The sequence below is a fragment of the Acaromyces ingoldii genome, assembly GCF_003144295.1.
Source record: "Acaromyces ingoldii strain MCA 4198 unplaced genomic scaffold FA10scaffold_7, whole genome shotgun sequence".
In the NCBI taxonomy this organism is placed as follows: domain Eukaryota; kingdom Fungi; phylum Basidiomycota; class Exobasidiomycetes; order Exobasidiales; family Cryptobasidiaceae; genus Acaromyces; species Acaromyces ingoldii.
The window spans coordinates 643,782-664,429 of record NW_020290253.1 but is presented as its reverse complement, the minus strand read 5'-3'; the positions used below and the strand labels follow the sequence as shown (position 1 = coordinate 664,429).

The 20,648-nt window shown below is 55.6% G+C and overlaps 7 protein-coding genes across 7 annotated transcripts; 4 read left to right on the top strand and 3 right to left on the bottom strand.

The window, feature by feature from the left end:
• Nucleotides 1-309: 309 nt before the first annotated feature.
• FA10DRAFT_262663 (hypothetical protein) lies at nucleotides 310-3,743 on the top strand (the record flags this gene model as incomplete). Its single annotated transcript, XM_025520137.1, has 4 exons — nucleotides 310-1,351; nucleotides 1,412-2,155; nucleotides 2,221-3,407; nucleotides 3,471-3,743. The coding sequence occupies 4 exons, from the start codon at nucleotides 310-312 to the stop codon at nucleotides 3,741-3,743; spliced, it is 3,246 nt and encodes a 1,081-aa protein (XP_025374726.1).
• A 2,624-nt stretch (nucleotides 3,744-6,367) lies between these two features.
• Nucleotides 6,368-8,066, top strand: FA10DRAFT_269478 (NAD(P)-binding protein). The gene is made up of 6 exons (XM_025522769.1): nucleotides 6,368-6,719; nucleotides 6,783-6,824; nucleotides 6,900-7,156; nucleotides 7,227-7,452; nucleotides 7,512-7,590; nucleotides 7,646-8,066. Exons 1-6 carry the CDS (start codon nucleotides 6,486-6,488, stop codon nucleotides 7,933-7,935), a joined length of 1,128 nt encoding a protein of 375 aa, XP_025374725.1. The 5' UTR covers nucleotides 6,368-6,485; the 3' UTR covers nucleotides 7,936-8,066.
• A 1,136-nt stretch (nucleotides 8,067-9,202) lies between these two features.
• Nucleotides 9,203-9,712, bottom strand: FA10DRAFT_269477 (hypothetical protein). The gene has a single exon (XM_025522768.1). The coding sequence runs from the start codon at nucleotides 9,589-9,591 to the stop codon at nucleotides 9,409-9,411; it is 183 nt and encodes a 60-aa protein (XP_025374724.1). The 5' UTR covers nucleotides 9,592-9,712; the 3' UTR covers nucleotides 9,203-9,408.
• A 22-nt stretch (nucleotides 9,713-9,734) lies between these two features.
• FA10DRAFT_288944 (putative glycogen synthase kinase 3 alpha) lies at nucleotides 9,735-11,192 on the top strand (the record flags this gene model as incomplete). Its single annotated transcript, XM_025524249.1, has 5 exons — nucleotides 9,735-9,998; nucleotides 10,063-10,146; nucleotides 10,206-10,554; nucleotides 10,609-10,989; nucleotides 11,059-11,192. The coding sequence occupies 5 exons, from the start codon at nucleotides 9,735-9,737 to the stop codon at nucleotides 11,190-11,192; spliced, it is 1,212 nt and encodes a 403-aa protein (XP_025374723.1).
• A 424-nt stretch (nucleotides 11,193-11,616) lies between these two features.
• Nucleotides 11,617-13,032, bottom strand: FA10DRAFT_281696 (pyrroline-5-carboxylate reductase). The gene is made up of 4 exons (XM_025523711.1): nucleotides 12,376-13,032; nucleotides 12,047-12,299; nucleotides 11,909-11,980; nucleotides 11,617-11,832 (listed from the first exon to the last, which is right to left on the bottom strand). The coding sequence occupies exons 1-4, from the start codon at nucleotides 12,982-12,984 to the stop codon at nucleotides 11,705-11,707; spliced, it is 1,062 nt and encodes a 353-aa protein (XP_025374722.1). The 5' UTR covers nucleotides 12,985-13,032; the 3' UTR covers nucleotides 11,617-11,704.
• A 133-nt stretch (nucleotides 13,033-13,165) lies between these two features.
• On the top strand, nucleotides 13,166-18,020 carry FA10DRAFT_256034 (putative cytoplasmic dynein heavy chain 2). The gene is made up of 2 exons (XM_025519793.1): nucleotides 13,166-13,519; nucleotides 13,587-18,020. Exons 1-2 carry the CDS (start codon nucleotides 13,193-13,195, stop codon nucleotides 17,943-17,945), a joined length of 4,686 nt encoding a protein of 1,561 aa, XP_025374721.1. The 5' UTR covers nucleotides 13,166-13,192; the 3' UTR covers nucleotides 17,946-18,020.
• Nucleotides 18,021-18,178: 158 nt separating this feature from the next.
• FA10DRAFT_288941 (hypothetical protein) lies at nucleotides 18,179-20,098 on the bottom strand (the record flags this gene model as incomplete). The annotated part of the gene is made up of 2 exons (XM_025524248.1): nucleotides 18,179-18,821; nucleotides 18,954-20,098. 2 exons carry the CDS (start codon nucleotides 20,096-20,098, stop codon nucleotides 18,179-18,181), a joined length of 1,788 nt encoding a protein of 595 aa, XP_025374720.1.
• Between the last annotated feature and the right edge of the window lie 550 nt (nucleotides 20,099-20,648).

Genomic DNA, 20,648 nt, shown 5'->3' with positions numbered 1-20,648 from the left:
GAGGAACGCGTCGGGCACGTGAATCTCCTTCTGAAGACGTTTGTGGCAGCGACGAAGATCTTATTGCACGCCCTACCTACCTGAATCGCCTACCACGCTTGAAAAGTCCGGCCCGAAGGTTGCCAAGAGGAGGTTTGAGGCGCAAGCTTGATGCTCACGACGATTGCAAGGACAAGGACTCGATTGCCGCTCCATTCCTTGCCATCCTTGCCCTTCAACAGCAAGTCTAGCGCTGCCTTACGTACCTCTCCTAGTTCGGCTTTTCAAGGAGCTCGTCTAATTGCCCGCCACCTTGCTGTCTTGACCAAGATGCCAGATGGTGGACATGTCGGAGACTCGGTGGCGCCGGAGCCCAAGAGCATCGGAAACTTCTCCCTTGTTCGCAGGGTGGATCTCGACTATGCGCCAGGAATGAGCGTCGAGAAGTGGAAGAGCAGCAAGACTGATCTCAGCGTCTACTGGGCCAACTTCGAAAGCCCGCTGCTCAACAGCTATTCGACGATAGCTAGCGAAATCTTCAACGACAGTGGTGTGCCGCACACGCTCGAGCATCTCATCTTCCTGGGCTCTGAACAGTATCCATACAAGGGTGTTCTCGACAACCTCGCCAACAGAGCCTTTGCGCAGGGTACCAATGCCTGGACTGCAAACGACCATACAGCGTACACGCTCACCACTGCTGGATCCGATGGTTTCCTGCGAATGCTGCCCGTCTACCTCGACCACGTTTTCTTCCCAACGCTGACGAAGGATGGCTTCACTACGGAAGTCTATCACATCAATGGCAAGGGGGAGGATGCAGGCGTCGTCTATTCGGAGATGCAAGGCCGCGAAAACAGCTCTGGGGATCTCGCGGAGCTCGTCTTGCAACGTACTCTTTATCCTGATTCATCGGCGTACAGGAGCGAGACTGGTGGCCTCATGAGCGCACTTCGGGTTCTCACGGTCGACGAAATCAGAGCCTATCAGCACAATTACTACGCTCCTCACAACATTGCTCTCGTCGTCTGCGGTCCTCTTGACCGAAGCCAGCTCTTCGAGAGCCTTGCACCGGTTGAGGAACGCTTGCTGGACCACGGGCTCAAGGGAAAGCCCCCAGCCTGGAAGAGACCTTTCGTCGAGACCCCTACGAACCAGGTGCCCAAGATCGAGAGCCACAGGGTCGTGAAGGTCGTCAATTTCCCGGAGAAGGACGAGACCACGGGCGAGGTAATGATTACCTGGGTCGGCCCTGAGATCACCGACCGCGTCACTGGCGAGGCACTTAGTGTACTGGGCACCTACCTCACTGACTCGGCCGTCAGTCCGATACAAAAGGCTTTTGTCGAGAGGGATGACCCCTATGCTACTGGTCAGTCTTTTGCGAGTCCCGCACCTTCGAGAGCTGTTCCATGCTGAACCTTTTCGTCAGATGTCTTTTTCAATTATTCGGACAAGATCGGCCGCACCGTCATCACAACCTACTTTTCTTCAGTTCCCACCGAGAAGCTCGAGGTCCTCGACGTCGAGCTCGTCGATACAGTCCTCAAAAAGATTGTCGAGGAGGGCATCGACATGGACAGAATGAAGATGGTCATCGAGAGGGACCGGCTCAAGCTCTTGGAAGACCTCGAAACCAAGCCGTCCGACTCTTTCGCCGACGTCATCATCACCGATTTTCTCTACGGTCGTACAGACGGCGGTGATCTGGCCGACAATTTGGACGATATGAAGAGGCGAGACCTCTACTTGACATACACGCCACAGAAGTGGTCCGACCTCCTCAAGCAGTTCTTTATTGATAATGCGAGAGTCGTCGTGTCTGCCAAGCCGGCCGCGAGCGAGGTCGATCGTCTTAAGAACGAGAAAAAGGCTTTGGAAGACAAGCGAAAGCAAGAGCTTGGTGAAGCGGGCCTCAAGAAGCTTGAAGATGCTCTTGAGGCCGCTAAAAAGGCGAATGATGCACCAATTCCACCCGAAATGCTCTCGAAGTTCAAAGTGCCGCCCTCGTCTAGCATCAAATGGATCCAGGTGGGCACGGGACGAAACTCGTCGTCTGCTTCGAGAGACACATCCTCAGTCGCATTGGACGTCTCTGGTTCTGCTCTTGACAAGCAAGTCCAGGCACACCTCGACAAGGAAGGTGTCCAACTACCCTTCTTTGGCGAATGGGATCGTGAGTTCATTTATTGGCCAGACATGTCTAAAGATTCCTACTGACATTGATTGTCGTGTCTGCAGATGTCAACTCAAATTTTATTACCGTGGGCATGCTCTTCAGCACCGCAAAGCTGCCCGCGCACCTTCGCCCGCTGCTCAACGTCCTGCTGTCGTCGCTCTTTTCACTACCGGTGACACGCGCCGACGGATCCAAGTTGACGTTCGAGCAAGTCGTCAAGGGACTTGACGAAGACACCATTAGCTACGAAGCCGGTCTAGGCGCCGGATCTGGCTTCTCGGAGCTCGTCTCGATCGACATCAAGGTAGAAAAGCGAAAGTACGAAAAGGCTATCTCGTGGCTCCGCGACCTCATCTGGGGCACAGAGCTGGCGATCGACAGACTCAAGGTGACCGCTGCCAAGCTCGCTCAGTCGCTCCCGGAACAGAAGCGAGATGGAAGGGGAATCTCCTGGGCTTTGCTCCGTTCGATGACGCATGACTCGGACAAGTCATCCAGCGCCAGCAACTCGATCCTTTCTCAGGCTCAAGCGATCCCCAAGCTTGTTGAAAGGCTTTCCAAGCAGCCGGAAAACGTCGTGGTGGAGCTCGAGGAGCTTCGAAAGGCTCTGTTCCAACCGGAAAATCTGTTTGTCTCGGTCGCAGGCGACGTGCTCGACACTGCTTTGCCAAAGGCACCGTTTGCTCGACTGGCAGAGCACATGAAATGGAGCGAGAGCGCGAAACCCACTGTACCGGTCCCCTGGTCCAAGGATGTTTTGCAAGAGTTGGGAAAGGCGCCGGCAAAGAAGGGCCTGATCTGCCCTCTGCCGACAATCGAGAGTTCCTACGCCGTCTTCACAGGAAAAGGCGTGACTGGATTCCAGGATCCCGATTCGGCTGCCCTCATCGTAACGGTCACCGTCCTGAACGCCATGGAATCCTACCTCTGGCGCTTCATTCGTGGAGCCGGTCTTGCATACGGCGCTTCGATCCGCTCAGAGTCGGAATCGCAACAAATTCACTTTAGCCTTTACCGCTCGCCCAACTCCTTCAAGGCTTTTGAAGAGGCCAAGAAAGTCATTCAGCAGCTGGCGAGTGGAGAAATGGAGATTGACGAGCTCACACTCGAGAGCGCAAAAAGCTCCTTGCACTTTGCAGTCGCCGATAGCGAGGGCACCGTCGGGCAAGCGGCCAATGAGTGTTTCGTCGATGCGGTGCTGAGGCAGACTGGAAAGGGTAGAGGTCAACAACTGCTCAAGGAGGCCGAGGTGAGTCTTTCCCACTTCACTTTTTCTTTGGATATAAGCTGATGTGAGGATCGTCTGACGCAGGCTGTCACGCTGGCGGATGTTCGTGCGAGCCTCAAGAAGTACATCGTGCCAATCTTTGATCCGTCAAGGTCCATCTGCGCCGTCGTTTGCTCGCCCGGCGAGATTGAGAGCATGGAGAAGTCACTGAGGGACATTGGCTACGACATGGAGAGGCGAGAGCTCGACTTGGGCGCCGACGACGAAGACGGGGATGATGGAGAATCAGAAGATTCAGACTCGGTCATGTCCGAGTCGGACAGTGGGCAGGGTGCCAACAAAAAAGTCAAGCTGTAGAATCAAGAAGCTTACATTACATACACTATCAATGCTAGTTTTACAACGCCTGCCTTTGCTTTTGTTTCTGCTCTCGGGTTCCAATTTGTTGTATCAGTGAGGCGTCGTGCCCTGGAAAGGTTTCGAAGGAGCGGGCTCTACTCCGCTTGAAGGAGAGCGAGTGGAATCCGACGCTCCGTCCGCGCCACGCCGAGAGAGACCCATCTGTTCCGGCGGTGGTGACTCCGTCGTCACCGAACGCTGACGCATTGATTCGTTGCCGCTCACGCTGCTGTCTGCCCCTGTTTGAGTGCTTGGAATGAGCTGGGCTTTGTTGACGCGGTACGACGACATGGCGGCGGCGTCGCGCAGCCTCATGCGATCCGCTACACTGCCCACGACGTTGCTCGATCCACCCAAGCTGGAGCCACGATGTTGCTGCTGCTGCTGATGCTGCTGATGGGGATGGGGGTGGTGATGGTGATAATGGTGATGGTTACCTCCAGCAGGAAAAAGGGACAGGGATCCACCCCCACTAGGTGGAGAGAGTAGACCATTGACGGCATTTTCGGGCGCAAATAGGTGTGCCCCTTTGGCGTGGGGTGATGAGTTGTTGGACCGACGCCCATTTCCACCACCACCGGGACCCAAAGGCGAAGAGCCTGGCCCAGTCTTTGGTGATGCTGTCGGTGCTCGGGCAGCGTAGTCAAGGAGAGCATTGTCAAAGCTTCTCAGCTGATGCTCGTCCTCATTGGCATTCTTGAGCAGGCTGATAGGTCCTCGCGTCGGCGTACCATGACCTGAAGACAACCCGAGAGCGGACTGAGAAGGGCTGCCAGTAAGAGAACGTATACCTCGGACAGGCGTTGTACCATGAGGTTCTGCGGCGGGTACAGCCGCACTTCCGCCGTTATTTGTAGCTTTTCGTCGGGCATTTCGTCTGCCTTCATATTGCGTCCTCCCGAAAGCCTCGAGAGCCGCCTTAAGGCTGAGCGTGTAAGCGTAGTCAGATGCGGTGAAGCCGTGATCATTCTTTGCGGCGAACCTGCACCCTCGCTCAATAAGTAGCTTGACGACGAGGAGATGATTGTGGGCAGAAGCGCTGCAATGTCCGGACAGCTGATCAGCTCTTCGGGGATCCTCAGTGAGTAGGTAAGCATGCGCTGCTCACTAATGTAGAGGGCTATTTCCGTCTTTGTCTGCCTGGTCAATGTCGGCGCCAAGGTCGAGAAGCAGCTGGTCCACGAATGGCGGAGTCAGCACTCATGAGCCCTAGCTATCAGTAGAATCGCTTGGACTCACCGTGACAACATCTTCAAAGCCCTTCATGGCGGCCAGAGAAAGCGCCGTCCGACCCAGATCGTCGGGCCAATTGAGAAGCTCTTTGAGATCGGACTGCACAATATTTTCTCCCACTTCGCTACTCGACGACGAGCCAATGTCCAAATCACCGGGTAGCGGTGTCCCTGCCAAAGGGCATCAGCGACATGGGAATAAGTAGTTGCAAGTCTTGAAACTTATCGCACCTTCCGCAGGCCTTTCAGGATGCTTCTTAACCTGCTGCGCCAAGTTTCCATTGACCTTCTGGACTTGCTCGTCACGAGCTAGAGGGAAAGACTTGTCCTTGCTCTCTTCGTCCTCCTCGAGGGTGTCGTCCAAGTCCATATCACCAAAACGAGGCTTGGACTGGAACACAGTCGAGCGAGCGTGGTGTAGTGCAGCGGCATTGGCCACAGCATCGATGCAGCACGCTTCAATGACATCACAGCGATTCTTCTGCGCGGCAAGCGAGACGATGGTGTAGTTTTTGCTATCCTGTTTGGCGGCTTCAGTCACTTGCGCTCTCCTTCAAGCGCACACAAACAATGTCTGTTACGCTGTCGCTTCGCAGTCGGCCAACTCACCCTAGAAAAGTCACTGCGTTCATGCCCCATCTCGATGAGCCACTTGACCATCTCGATGCTTGCGTCGTGCTCGAGAGCCAGAGCCAGACTGGACTTTGCCTTGCCCGACGCTCGTTGTCGCTCCCTCTCCCGGATCCTGGCTGTTAGTGGGGTGGGCAAGCCCAAGCCAGATTCCCAGGCCTGACTTGAGTTGTTGGGGAGTTGTGGAGAGGAAGAGGACGATGAAGACGACGCCGAGCTCCTTCCTTGGTGCTGGTACTGTGATTGGTGGTGGCTATGGTGGTGGTGGTGGTTGCGACGAGCAGACGTGACACTGCTCTCCCTGCTGTCGTCGATCTCGTTTCGAATATCGAATGGCCGTTGACTTGCCTTGAATTGGGCCCACTCCGCCCTCTTGGCTGGTGGGAGCGTACGCCTCTCTTCTTTCAGCGAATGTCGACCTGTGGGTTGCTGAAGCAAGCCAGAGGCCATTCGAAGATGCAGCGGCCCCTCTTCGTCGCGCTGGGTGCCTTGGGCCTTCTCGTAGATGCGCTGTGCCAAAGCGAGATTGTCCTCAAGGACTGCGCGGCGAAATCGCTCAGAGAGCGTCGTGACAGCGATGGGAAGCTTTGATGTTGAGGGTGTGCGGTCAGCCGTCATCCTCGGTGCCGCCAGCTCCATGGCTGGATCGTGGCGGTGGAGAGGGCTAGCAGAAGAGAGATGGCGCGTGCGCGCACTTTCATCTTCTTCATTCTGAGGCTAAGGCGCTCCTCTGATTTCGCTAGCACAAATCGTTCCACCAGAGAGGTCACCGCCAGAGTCCGGCGTCAATCTGTGACAGAGGCTCCTCGGAGGATCCAGCGTTGAGGAGGAGTCGAACATGACGACAGCTATCGATATCCTTTGGGCCAGTCCTTGGCTCTTGTGTATCGGACTTGTACTTTTCGTCGTAGCTCCCGCTCTGGTTGCCATTGAGCAGACAGCCCCTTACTCTTTCAAGCCTTATCGATGGCCTTCCAAGATCTGGTCCGTAGACGAGATACCGAATTTGACGGGCAAGGTCGCTCTCGTGACTGGAGCAAATGGCGGCATCGGTGTTGAGACATGTGTCGAGGTGAGCGTTTTGGCTTGCTGCTTCTTGATGAGCGCACCGTGAGCTCATCGACCAGGCTTTAAGCTCGTCCGTAATGGTGCCCAGGTGTTTATGGGATGTAGATCTGTGAGTGCCATACCTCATGATTGTCCCTGCTGCTTTCGGGCTTCTTGTTGTGCTGAGATGGCTCACGCTCAACAGGAGGAAAAATTTCAGAAGGCTCGCAACACAATCGATAAGCTCCTTGATGAACGCGGCCCCGCGAGAGACAATCGCAAGAAGGGCCAAGTTCTCTACTTCGAGTGCGACGTCAGCTCCTTGGCTCTGGCGAAGAAGGCCGCAACGGTGTTCCTGGCTCACCCTCAGGCTAAGCGCCTCGATGTGGCTTACTTCTGTGCCGGTGCACCTTCAACTTGGGGAGCACGACCGCTCAGTGAAGACGGCATTGACCTGATCATGTGAGCATCTTCCTTCTCCGCTCTTCTCTTCTCCCTTATGATTGGCGTATTCTTAAGACCAATGTTACAGGGCAACCAATTGCACAAACCAGTTGGCCATGCTCGATGAGCTCTACCCCCTGATCAAGAAAACCTCTCGCCACAGTGCATCATCGTGTCGCATCATCTTTATCTCGTCCAACACCGAGTTCTGGGCCAATCTGCGGTGGCCTCTCGGCGTCGAGCCGACCTTCAATAGTTGGAAGGACGTCAATGACCCAAGACGAAGCGAGAATGCGAGATATGCACAGAGCAAGGTGAGCACGGGACCTGTCGTCCTTTCTTTTCGTTATGTTCATCTTTATGCCCACCGAAGCTTGCCCAAGCGCTCTTGGCGAGGAAGCTGAGCAGCGATTTGAGTAACGAGAACATTGCTTGTTTGGCTCTGCATCCTGGTGAGCTCGGCCGGGGAATGCCCGTCTGGACTCGGGCAACTGACGATTGGCAAAGGCGAGATCGACAATGACTTTGTTCACAGGATGTTGCCGTGGACTCAGTACAACCGCTACCTAGCTGCCATTATCAAGGCAATCCTGATTGACTCGCGCCAAGGAGCATTGACAGGCCTCTTTGCTGCCACGGCGAAAGAAGTCGACGAGAAGCGGCTCTCGGGCCAATTCCTTACATACCCGGCCACGATTATCCAACCAAGTGCCTTTGCTCGCAACGACGTCCTAGGCAGAAAAGCGTGGGAGTTGCAGATGGACCTTATTCAGGGACGCAATCTACCCCGCTGTTGAGTGCCTGTCATTTAGCACATCCTGGAGGCCAAGCACTTCCTTGTCCAGATAATAAATAGAAAAAGGTCTCCGATTCGGAAGTGTTGATCACAGCTTGATCAACGGCAAGGGTGCCCGATGCTACTTAGATCGAAGATAGGCAGGGGTCTAGGTCGGGTGCTTCATGTTAGTCAGGCAATGTGGGACCCGCTCCTTTCCAGCACAGTACTGCAATAATGGCGGCCAGAGCTGAGAGGCATTATTGTTTTACTACTACACTAGGAAATTATAAAGTCAAATTTGCGGGAAATTTTTAAAATGCGTTGGCGAGGGTTGGGGCAGGCAGGCAGGCAGGCAGGCAGTCTCGTGCAGATTCAGGGCCACGCAGGACGACGGGCCGACAGAGGCATCGCTGGGGGGCTAGGTCAAGCGAGACGTTCAGGCATTCTTGGACCCACAGTAGTTCGGGACCTTGTCGTCCGCTTTGGACGCACCCAGCTAGCTAGCGAGGCCCTCACTACTGCTATTGGTGGCGCAGAAGATAGAGGCCGTAACTCGCTAGCAGGGTATTGAGTTCTCAGGGCCCCACTCCAGAAACACCCCGATTGTGACGATGGAGAATGAAATCTGTCCTGTTCCCCCCCCTGGACGACGCTGTGTCTGTCCGCATTCCCTCGTTTGACATTGCCAGCGCAGTCTTGACAGGCCAAACTCTCCCTAGATTACTCAACGAAACTTGTCTGAGCTGAGCGGAGACAGAGACGCAGGTCTGCCAATTTTGCAAAAGCGAGATCCAGGCGCCTGCTGCAAGTGCAGGCCAGCCAAAAGTCGAAGGAACGAACGCGCGCACGCGTGACTTTCTCTCTTCCTCCTCCCTCTCTCTCTGTGTTTAGCCCAAAAAGCCTGGCTCGCTCTCACCTACCAACAAAAGAGAAAAACCAAGCACAAGGAGGCTCTCGACACAGCATCCTTTTGATCTACAAATCCTCTTCCCTCCTTCGTTCTCTGAGCTAGACGCGTCAATCGCTCAGGGCGGCCTCTCTCTCTCTTCTGCACCTCGACTGTGACGCACCCAAAGATTCAAACGAGCGGGTGGAGTTTTCACTGTTCCAGCGCGCGAAAAGCGAAAAACTGCTAAGGCCAGCGGGGAGCGACGATTCCCTCTTCTTGGGCACTTACACGCGACGACGCATCGGCGGCTTCGTGACGAAGACGACAACGACCTCGAGCACCTCGCTTCGAAGCCACTGTCCTCGTAGGCAACTGACACCTACACTCGCCAGAGCTCATTTGACTTTGGTGGTCCCAACCCACACTTATTGGACCACGACGCGACCATCCAATCCCAGCAAACTTTGATGTCCCGTACCAACGGAGTCATCTGTGAGTTTTCATCAGTGAGTCCCAGTTCTTTCGTCTGTTGTCATGTGTCGTGTGCGGCGGCGGTGGCTGCGACGGCAGTGTGCACGGCGACACAAGGGCGCCGGGGCGTCGTCACGGATGCAGAAAGGTCGGACGCATATGAGGTCGGCCCGATGTGCGTGTGGGACTCATGCGAGCACTGCCGCCTGGATGTTTTGGTGCGCTTTCTCCGGTCGGGGAGGCTTGTGCCCAGTGGCCTCTGTCCGTGTCCGAGCGTTTGCCGTGCTGGTCACCATTCTGCGTCCTCGCGGCCATCGTGAGGGCCGGCATGACTGTGTCCACGCACCCCAAGCCACAGCCGCTTGGGTCGTCCGACGACACCCTGTCTCACACGCGTCCTGACATGCCAGATCCAGTCATACTCACAACTCTCCCTCCCCGTGTCTGCACCCGCAGTGATGGACGACCCCCTCAAAGTGATCAAGGTCACTGCCTCGGACGGCAAGTCCGGCGAGCAGAGGGACATTTCGTATACAAATTGTAAGGTTATAGGAAACGGCTCCTTTGGTGTCGTCTTTCAAGCCCGACTCGTCAGTGGGGGCAACGGCAACTTGGTAGAGGGAGCTGGCGCATCACAAGATCAGGGCGCGGCAGGGAGCGCGCCAAAAGAGAACCAGGAGGATGTCGCAATCAAGAAGGTCTTGCAGGACAAGCGATTCAAGGTGAGTGCCCAATCTCCCGACTCGCGGTCTGTGCAGCGTCTCACTGACCTTACCCTTCTCCCAGAACCGAGAGCTTCAGATCATGCGGATCGTAGCGCACCCGAATGTGGTTGATTTGCGAGCGTTCTTCTACTCGAACGGCGACAAGGTGCGTCTTGGTAGTACCTCCGATCGCTTGCCCATCCTGACTTGCATCTCTGAGAACAGAAGGACGAAGTCTTCCTCAACCTCGTCCTCGAATACGTGCCAGAGACAGTGTACCGCGCGTCGCGACACTATGCAAAGCTCAAGCAGACGATGCCGATGCTCCTAATCAAGCTCTACATGTACCAATTGCTCCGCAGCCTGGCTTACATCCACAGCATCGGCATCTGCCACCGGGACATCAAGCCGCAGAACCTGCTCCTCAACCCCACGACTGGCGTTTTGAAGCTTTGCGACTTTGGCTCGGCGAAGATTCTCGTTGCGGGGGAACCGAATGTCAGCTACATCTGTTCGAGGTACTACCGGGCGCCGGAGCTCATCTTTGGAGCGACGAACTACACGACCAACATTGGTGAGTGAGAGCTATCAGCAATGCTTCGGAACGCAACTCACATTGCAAAACCAGACATCTGGTCGACTGGATGCGTCATGGCCGAGCTCATGCAGGGGCAACCTCTGTTCCCAGGAGAGAGCGGTATCGACCAGCTCGTCGAGATCATCAAGGTGCTCGGCACGCCGACCAAGGAGCAGATCAAGACAATGAACCCCAACTACATGGAGCATAAATTCCCTCAAATCAGGCCACACCCATTCTCCAAGGTGTTCCGCCCGCGGACGCCACCAGAGGCCATCGACCTCATCAGTCGGCTTCTCGAATACACGCCCAGCGCGAGATTGACTGCCGTCGAGGCCATCTGCCATCCCTTCTTTGACGAGCTGAGGCAGCCGGACCTGAGGATGCCCAACGGACGGGAGACGCCCCAGCTCTTCAATTGGACCAAAGAGGGTGAGTGTGGTCCGATCTAAAGCATCGTCGACCTGTTTGCTCCTGCTTACATGAAACCCGTTTCCGCAGAGCTTTCCATTCGACCGGACCTGATCGAGCGTCTTGTGCCTGAGCATGCGCGACCTGCGCTCAGCGAGCAGGGCATCGACATCCACAACTTCCAGCCTATTCCCCTCGAATCGCTACGCGTCACGCTTGACTGAGGCTCAGGGGCAGGCAGGCCACATGATCCGATTGCGAGATAGGCGGGGGAGACGACCCTCTTCTTCCATCTTCCTTTTCATCCTCGATTCCCCGTTCCTGTTCCCCATCTTGCCTGTACATACGCACGCAACTCCCCTTCCCCCTCTTCCCCTTCTCATTCACTCCATCACTCCATCCTCCTCCCTGCCGTCATTCCCTTCACACACCCATGAACCCTTCCATATAGTCTTCTCTTTCCATCGCCAACCCCTTTCTATAGTTTTCCCGCCTCGATGGGAGGGAAGACTTCGGTCGTATCTCATCTTCTTTCTTCGCTCGAATCGGTCTTTTTCTTTTTCCTGTCCATCCCCTCCTCTTTACCTCTCGGTCTCTCTCTCCACCTTGTCCTCGCCAGAAATGAAAAGTAAGAAAGCGAAAGGAACTGTCGCAGAGCATGAAGGCATTGCTGCTGGCATATTGCTAGTCGTACAAGAGATGATGACAAGAATTACGATTCTCAGCCGGGCGCCAGTCACTTCTTTGACGTCTGACCTAGGCCAGAGGCGTGCTCGGCCGCAGCTTGGATGGTCCTTGCGACTGTTGACCGGACCTTTCCGTCTTCGAGGTTGAGAAGCCCGGCGATTGTGCATCCTCCCGGGGCTGCGAACATAGAGAAGGAGCCTCAGCAAGGGTTGGAGGGGTAGAGGGAGGAAACAAAGTTAAAAGAGAAACTCACTTGTGACGCTGTCCTTGATGGCAGCGGGGTGCATGCCTGACTCGAGGACCATGCGCGCAGCGCCTTGCATGGCTGTTGAAGAGCATATAGTCAGATATCGGACCACTCGAGGAACAGGCAGAAAAGGAAAGCGCTCACTCTGTGCAGCCAGCTCCAGGGCCTCCTTGCGGGGAAGACCCATCATGACGGCGCCGTCGGCCATGGCCTCGAGAAAGACGCATGCAAAGGCGGGGCCAGAGCCAGCCAAGGCCGTGGCAGCGTCAAAGTGCTTCTCGTCGAGGAACCGGCAGCGCCCGACAGCTTGAAAGATGGAGACAAGAATTCGGCGCGATTGGGCCGCCAAGGGGTCTGATGAGGGCAAGGGAGTGAGGATCGTCATTCCTTGTCGAATCTGATAGAGGATTACGAAGAGGGAGGGGGAGGTCAGCATATGATTTCGAAGAAGCAGCACGGAATGCGAGACGCACCTTGGAAGGGGTGTTTGGCATCGCTCGTACGACTCTTGTACTCTCATCGACCATGTCGCGAATCTGCTCGATTCGCAATCCGGCACAGATGGAGCAGACGAGCTTGCCGTGAAGGGCCTCGCGCATCCCCTTCTCCTTGACGAGGATCTCGGCGACCATCTGTGGCTTGCAGGCGAGCAGCACCACATCTGCCTGCTGAGCTGCTTCGACATTGGCGGATGCGACAACTTCAACGACGTCTGCGTGCGCTGCAAACGTCCTCTTGAGCCGGCGCGCGGACTCGGTTCGCGAAACGCAGGCGATGAAGCGAGAGGGCAGCAGCCGTGTGCTCGAGGGATCCGACGACTCGTCTACATCAAGAAGAGAGGCAATGCTGTCGGAGAGTGAGGGCCCGTCAGGACCGCCATTGGATTGTTGCTGCTTTTGCGAGGAGGCGGCGGCCGCCATGGCATTCTTGCGCGCTTCTACCTGGGTCTTGGAGTCGAGTACGCCAGACAGGATCGCGACGCCCATCGTACCGCACCCTATCACGGCAAGCGTATAGCCTTCCGCAGCGGAACCTCCCGTGCCGGGGGTGAGGAGAGGCGAAGCAGAGCCCGAGGCATCCATCTTGGTAGCTGGCTGATGTTACTAGACGAAACCTTTAAAAGAAGCCCTTCACCCTTACCGGTGAATGAGTCTTAATGGGATGCCTCTTCTCGCTCGGAAGACGGAAATTGGAAGCCACGTGCTGAGCTAGACTCGAGCCAAATGAAAGCAACACTTTGGACTTCAAGGGGAGAGGGAGAGGCGCGTTGAGGTCCCTAAGACGACGACGATGCCAGTTGCGACGGGGACCGTGGCGACTAAAGTGCCCGGCGACTGGGCGCCCAGCGCCTATCGCACCGTGGCCGCCGAACTGACGGCATCGCTCGACCTGGGCCCCTCTGCGCCCGAAGTCATCGACACGCTGGTCCACGTACATTTTTCCGTCTACCAGCAGGCAGAGAGGCTCAAGCGGCGTCAAGGCAGGAGGCTACAGCTTGGTCCGCGGTCCTTTCTTGATCTGATCCACCACTATGTTGGGCTCAGCGACGAAAAGAGAGAAGGGCTCGAGGAAGAGCAACGACATCTCAACGTCGGCTTGGACAAGCTAAAGGAGACGGTGAGCTGCAGGAGGAGGAGAAGTGCCTGTCAAGAACACGAACTGAGAGAGTCACCCTTCCATATAGGTCGAGGCAGTGTCAGAGCTGCAAAAGAGTCTGGCAGTCAAGCGGACGCAGCTCGAGGCTAAAAATGCAGAAGCCAACGAGAAGCTGCAGCGAATGGTTGCGGACCAGAAGCAGGCAGAAGAACAGAAGGCAGCGTCGATTGAGATCCAGAGCAACCTCGAGAGGCAGGAAAAGGAGATTGGAGAGCGAAGAGAGGTCGTCATGAAGGATCTCGCCGACGCCGAACCGGCTGTCCAGGAAGCGCAGTCCTCGGTCAGCAACATCAAGAAACAGCACTTGACAGAGGTCCGTTCGATGGGCAATCCACCAGCGCCCGTCAAGAACACGATGGAGTCGGTCTGCATCGCTTTAGGCCATCGCGTCGATAGCTGGAAGACGGTACAAGGCATTATCAGGAGGGACGACTTCATCTCGTCGATTGTCAACTTCGATACCGATCGACAGATGACGAGGACTGTCCGTGAAAAGATGAAGAGAGACTACCTCAGCAAGCCGGACTACAACTACGAGACGATCAGCAGGGCGTCCAAGGCTTGTGGCCCTCTGGCCAAATGGGTCATTGCACAGGTCCACTTCTCAGAGATTCTCGACCGTGTCGGACCTCTGCGGGACGAGGTCGACTCGCTCGAGAATCAAGCACAAGAGACCAAGGAGCAAGCCGGGACGATAGTGACGATGATTTCAGAGCTTGAGGCCAGCATCGGTCGATACAAGGACGAGTACGCGGCCTTGATCAGCGAGACGCAGTCCATCAAGAGCGAGATGGAGAGAGTGCAGAGGAGGGTCGATAGGAGCATACAGCTCCTTGACAGCCTTGGCTCCGAGAAGGAGCGCTGGGAGGCTGGCAGCCGCACGTTCGATACTCAGATGAGCACCATCGTCGGCGATGCGCTCCTCTCAGCTGCCTTTCTCACCTATGCTGGATTCTTTGACCAGCAGTATCGCGAGTCGATGTGGCATGGATGGGTGGCTCACCTACAACACGTTGGCGTCAAGTTCAAGCCCGAGCTGTCCTTCGCCGACTACCTGTCCACGGCCGATGATCGCCTTGGCTGGCAGTCGAAGTCACTCCCGGCCGACATTCTTTGTACCGAGAACGCCATCATGCTTCAACGATTCAAGAGATTCCCTCTCATCATCGACCCCTCCGGCCAGGCGACGACGTTCCTCACGAATGAGTACCGCGATCGCAAGCTTACAGTCACGTCCTTTCTGGACGAGGCCTTTCTCAAAAATCTCGAGAGCGCCTTGCGTTTCGGAAATCCCCTCTTGATCCAAGACGTCGAGCATCTCGACCCTATCATTAATCCAGTCCTCAATGGCGAGCTTCGCAAGACGGGTGGTCGCGTGTTGATCCGATTAGGCAGCCAAGAGATCGACTACTCGCCTTCCTTCACCATGTTTCTCTCGACGAGAGATCCCTCGGTCGAGTTCACACCCGATGTCTGCAGTCGTGTCACCTTTGTCAACTTCACGATGACCAGGGGCAGCTTGCAGAGCCAGAGCTTGGATCAGGTTCTCAAGTCCGAGAGGCCAGACACGGACAAGAAGCGGACAGACCTGATGAAGCTTCAAGGCGAATTCCGACTGCGTTTGCGGCATCTCGAGAAGAGTCTTCTAAATGCCTTGAACGAAAGCAAAGGAAACATTCTCGACGATGACAAGGTCATCGACACGCTCGAGACGCTTAAGAAGGAGGCGGCCGAGGTGACCAGCAAAGTGGAAGAGACTGATGCCATCATGCAAGAGGTCGACGAGGTGACACAACAGTACATCCCTCTGGCCAAGGCTTGCAGCTCTCTCTTCTTTGTTCTCGACCAGCTCAACCTCGTCAATCACTTCTACCAATTCTCGCTGCGCTTCTTCCTGGACATCTTCGACTTTGTCCTGAGGCGCAATCCGAACCTCCAAGGCGTCACCGATCCCAAGGAGCGTCTCAATATCTTGACTCGAGACCTTTTCCTCCTTGTGTACAAGAGAACGAACCGGGCGCTCATGCACCACGACCACGTCATGCTCGCCATGCTCCTTGCACAAATTTGGGCCCGAGAAGGCGACGACCCGGACGCATTCGAGGGTGACGAGTTCGATTTCCTACTGGAGGGCGGTGATGTCGTAGGGGCGCCGCCTCCTCAAACCGGCGGTGTCTTGGATGAGCTACTCAATGTCGAGCAACGTCAACGTTTGACGGCATACAAACGATTGGCTCTCTTCCGATCCGTCGAGCAGCACATTGAGGGCAATGGGTCGCTTTGGCGAGCGTTTCTGGAGTCCAATTCACCTGAGAACGAGGTGCCGGTCTTCTGGGAGGCAGAAGGCTCATCTCAGCTCAGCACCCTGGTCCGTAAACTGCTCGTCGTCAAATGTTTGCGGCCGGACCGAGTAATTCAAGCCATGACGACGCTCGTCAACACCGTCTTCGCCACCGACATTCTCTCTGAGACGGCCTATGACCTGCAGAGCATCGTCTCGGACGAGGTGGGGCCACAAACTCCCGTCGCTCTGTGCTCGGTACCGGGCTTTGACGCCAGCTATCGCGTCGACGGTCTAGTTCGCGCCACTGGGACAAAGTGCAACTCGGTCGCCATGGGCTCTCAAGAGGGCTTCTCGCTCGCCGACCAGGCCATTGCCGCAGGAGCGCGGGCCGGCCACTGGGTCCTACTCAAGAACGTCCATCTTGCCCCGTCGTGGCTCTCTCAGCTCGAGAAGAAGATGCTTGGCCTCAATGCCAACCGCAATTTCCGCCTCTTTCTCACATGCGAGACCAACCCTGTGATTCCCGTCAATTTCTTGCGAGCCAGCAGAATCCTCATGAACGAGCCACCACCGGGCCTGCGAGCCAACATGATGGACAGCCTACGGAGCATCTCGCCCTCCCGCCTTCAAAAGGGCCCAGCCGAAGTCATGCGCCTCTTTTTCCTCCTCTCGTTCTTCCATGCCACCCTCACGGAGCGACTGCGATATACCCCGCTTGGTTGGTCGAAGGCCTTCGAATTCAACGATTCCGATGCGGAAACGGCTCTCGACACGATTGAAGCTTGGGTTGGCCGAGTAGCAAAGGGGCGAAGCAACGTCGACCCTGCCAGCATCCCTTGGGACGCCCTTCGTTCGCTGCTCAAGCAGAGCATCTATGGCGGCAAGATTGACAATGGCGCCGATCAGATCCTGCTTGACTCTTTTGTCGATGGTCTCTTTACGCCTCGAGCCTACGAGCAGACGTTCGCCCTCGTCGAGGATAAAGACGAACCATTGATTGCGCCAGAGGGTACAAAAATGGATCAATTTATGGCGTGGGTGCAGAAGTTGCCGGACCAGCAGCCTCCCCAATGGCTGGCCCTACCTCCGACCGCAGAGAGGGTCATCGCGACGGCGCAGGGTGCCGCAGTGCTCAGCAAGCTCGTTAAGATGAGGCAGCTGGCTGATGACGACGATGACGAACCTGCGACACCCGCCAAACCCACTGAACTGGGAGCAGGTCCTAGCAATGGTCATACAGCGACAGCGGCGTCGGCGGCCTCTCAGCAACCGGCTTGGATGAAAGCTCTGTACCAAAACGCCAAGGAGTGGCTGGAAGCGCTGCCCAAGGAAATTTCAACCCTCAAGGGAACTTCTGACAGCATCGCGAATCCCCTCTTCAGGTTCTGGGCCAGAGAGCACCGCCAGGGTTCGCAGCTCCTCAAGGTTGTTCGGCAAGATCTCTTGGAGGTCATGGAGGTGTGCCTAGGCGAAAAAAGGCAAACGAATCACAACCGACAGCTGCTCAATGACTTGCCCAAGGGCATCGTGCCGGCCAACTGGCGCCAATACCCCATCGCCAAGACGATGACACTCGGCCTCTGGATTTCCGATCTGGCCCAGCGACTGGCCCAATTGCAAGCCATTACGACTGAGACTCGCTTTGAGCTATTTGCTGTCACCCTTGGCCTCCTATTCTCCCCGGGCGCATACCTCACGGCGACACGGCAAGCTGTCGCCCATCGGACAAGGGTCTCGCTCGAGAATCTAAAGCTGGACCTGAGGATCAACAACCTCTCGGCCGGCTCCATCACGACAGGATTTACAATCAAGGGTCTGAAGCTCGAAGGCGCCGATTGGCAGCAAGCCGGTGGGATTGGTTCGTTGAAGCTCAATGACGGCGCAACGACGCTCTTGGACGATTGCACCCTTGTCTGGATCCCCCAAGCGGAATGGGACGCATCGAGACAAAGGGGAGGGGCGGCAGAAGAGCAGAGGGTGCCCCTCAGCGTCTACCTCAACGCCGATAGACAGATTTCTCTCTTCCACATTGATCTACCCGCGACAAAGGGACTCAAGAGTGGCGTCGTTGCGCAGAGAGCCGTTGCGCTCCGGGCTGCTTGAGGGAAGACTTAGAGAACACTTGTGATTCAGTATCTGTATAGTACTCTACAACAGGACGAGAAAGATAGAGGAGGTCTTCAAAGTTGTGTCTTGCGATGGGGCCGAGACAGAGAAGTAAGGAAACAGGTTTAGTCACTTGAAGGGTCATGGAAGAGAGAGAGGAAGGAGAGGGGGGTTTCGATATGGACCTAGTCGGACACAGCGTATGCTGAAAATGCTTAGCCTCCAGATCATCACGAAGAAAGCTTCGATATCTTGTTGGGCATGTTGATACCCGGATTCGTCGAAGGTGACCTCGAAGTAATAGGAGAAGAAGAGGACAGGTGAGGATTCGCTCTTCTCTTCACCGAAGGAATCTCGACGTCTGCATCAGCGAAGCGAAAAGGGCCTTCCGGCTTCCTCTTCCTCCGAGGCTCGGGCGGCTTCTTGTCAATGTCGTCACCGTCCTTATCATCAAAAAAAGGTTGGGGACTATTGTCAAGTCTGGGCGTGCGATGGGCCTTTTCCTTTCGACAACTAATTCCGCCATCCAGGCTGGCCGAGACGTTTTCGCCGTCATCTGCAGATTCGTCATCGGTATCGATAATGACAATTGGTGCGTCGATGCGTCCTATATTGGCTGCGCTCGCAGGCGAGGAAGCATCATGTGACAGTGTTGGTACGTCGTCCTCCGCAAATGTCTTGCGGTCAATGACTTCTTTGCCACTCAAGGCATTGTCGTTCGAGTCACTCTTCTTGTGAATCGGTACCACTGACTGAGATGTAGCTGCTGAGGCCGCTTGTGGTGACGAAATTCGCTTTTGGTTGAGCTTACTATAAACAGCGGCAGCACGGTGGGCCGATCGATTGATAAGGATCCCTTTCATCGGCGAACCTCTATTATTGATGATGTTGTCAGTGTTCGGCGATCTTGGTGGCATGGGCGGATTGGTCTGCTTGCTCATAGCGGTCCTGCCAATGCACGGGCGACAGGACTCTGAAGATTGTTTTGTTTCGAGAGAGGCGCACCTGCTGCTGCTGATGGGAGCTGCTGAGACGACAGCCGAAGCCTCACTAGCCTCTGACTTTCGTTCAGATGTCTTCTCGCTACCATCCCTGGATTCGATAATTTCCTTCGAATCGGGTACTTCATTGGGATGGCCATCGTTCGTCGCCTCGTGGAAAACATCGGCACTCTGAACGACGCTTTCGGGGCTTGCGCCTTTCACCTTCATCTCTTTAGGGCTCTCGCTCTTCTGGCCGAAATCGAGGGCACCCATGAGGCTCGAGTCCATTCTCGCCAATGCTTTGAACGCCAATAGTCTCTTCATCGAAGCAGCTTGGAAGGGGGTTTCCTCTTCTTTGTCAATTTGAGGAGTTGAGGTATACTCCAGGGTGGTAGATTGGTGATTGTTGATATGCACTCCCGTACCAGGGAGTTCAATATCTGCATGTCCGGTCGTTTGCTGACCTGCATCCCGTGTATTGCTCGTCATCGACGTTCCGATGCTGTTGCCTTGATGCACGCCTGGCACCGATGGCTTGCTCTGCTTCTGATGCAAGTCTTCCAGCCCCTGCTGGATCCCATCAATCTTCTGCAGCACTTCTTCCAGCCTCTGCTCGAATTCGGTTTTCTGTTCTAGCTGATTCTCCATCAATTCTTTCCACTTCGTATCCATAGCCACCAGCTTTGCCTCCATCTCAACCTGGCGTTGCTCCAGCTCTACCCGACTCGAACGCTCTTTATCGAGCTCGGTGAGAACGCTTTCGAAGGATGCTATGAAAGCGCTATTTTCTCGGTCAAGCTTGTCGACTGCGGGCAAGAGACCGACGAGCCTTCCACGCCCAGCAGCAGCCTGCAAAGCCGTGGTCGAGTTGCTCGTTTCGCAGAGGCCGGCTACTTTTGGAATTCCCGTTCCAGGCCACATCTCGAAGGTGCGCTTGCCACGCTGCCATTCATCGTGCTTGAGATGTGTCCTCCGAAAGCATTCTGCAAAATTTTCAACATCGTAGGTAACGTAACGCGGATAGTTCTGGAAGTTTGGCGGCAAGAGCGACACAAAGAGCCTGCTGTGCTTGGTGGCGTGCTTGGTCGCAGGCTTCACGCTGCCTAGCTGAGCTTCTTTCCCTGCTAGAACTGCTTGAGTCTGTTGAGGACTCTTGTTCTTCGACATAGCTCCGCTGTATGTATTGCTGCTGTTTGTGTCGGCAGTGGTGGTGTCGATCGGCCTCAAATGTGAGTTTATGGGTACCATGCCTTCCGCAACAGTAATGCTCCTTTCTGATCGCAGTCGGTGCGCTGCTACTTCGCTCGGAGCCTGAGCAGGCGCGCTCCTGACGCGAGGTCGGAGATCGTCTTTTGATGGATGAGATACCGACACTTGCCGCTGGACCTGGGACACAAGTTTGCGTTGCATATCCTCGAAAAGCCTTCGTCGAGCTTCGAAGACGGGCTCCTGCATGATCGCGGACGACGGTTCCGACATTGGAGAAAAGATGGCCAGCTGCTGCTGCTGCTGCTGCTGTTGTTGTTGTGGTTGTTGCTGCGGGTAGCAGATTCCTCGAGCCAGCCCTTGCCTTTGCCATTGCCCTTGAGGAAACAAATGTCGTTGCAGCTGCTGTTGCTGCGGTTGTTGTTGTTGTTGTTGTTGTTGTTGTTGTTGTTGTTGTTGTTGTTGTTGTTGTTGTTGTTGTTGTTGTTGTTGTTGTTGTTGTTGTTGTTGT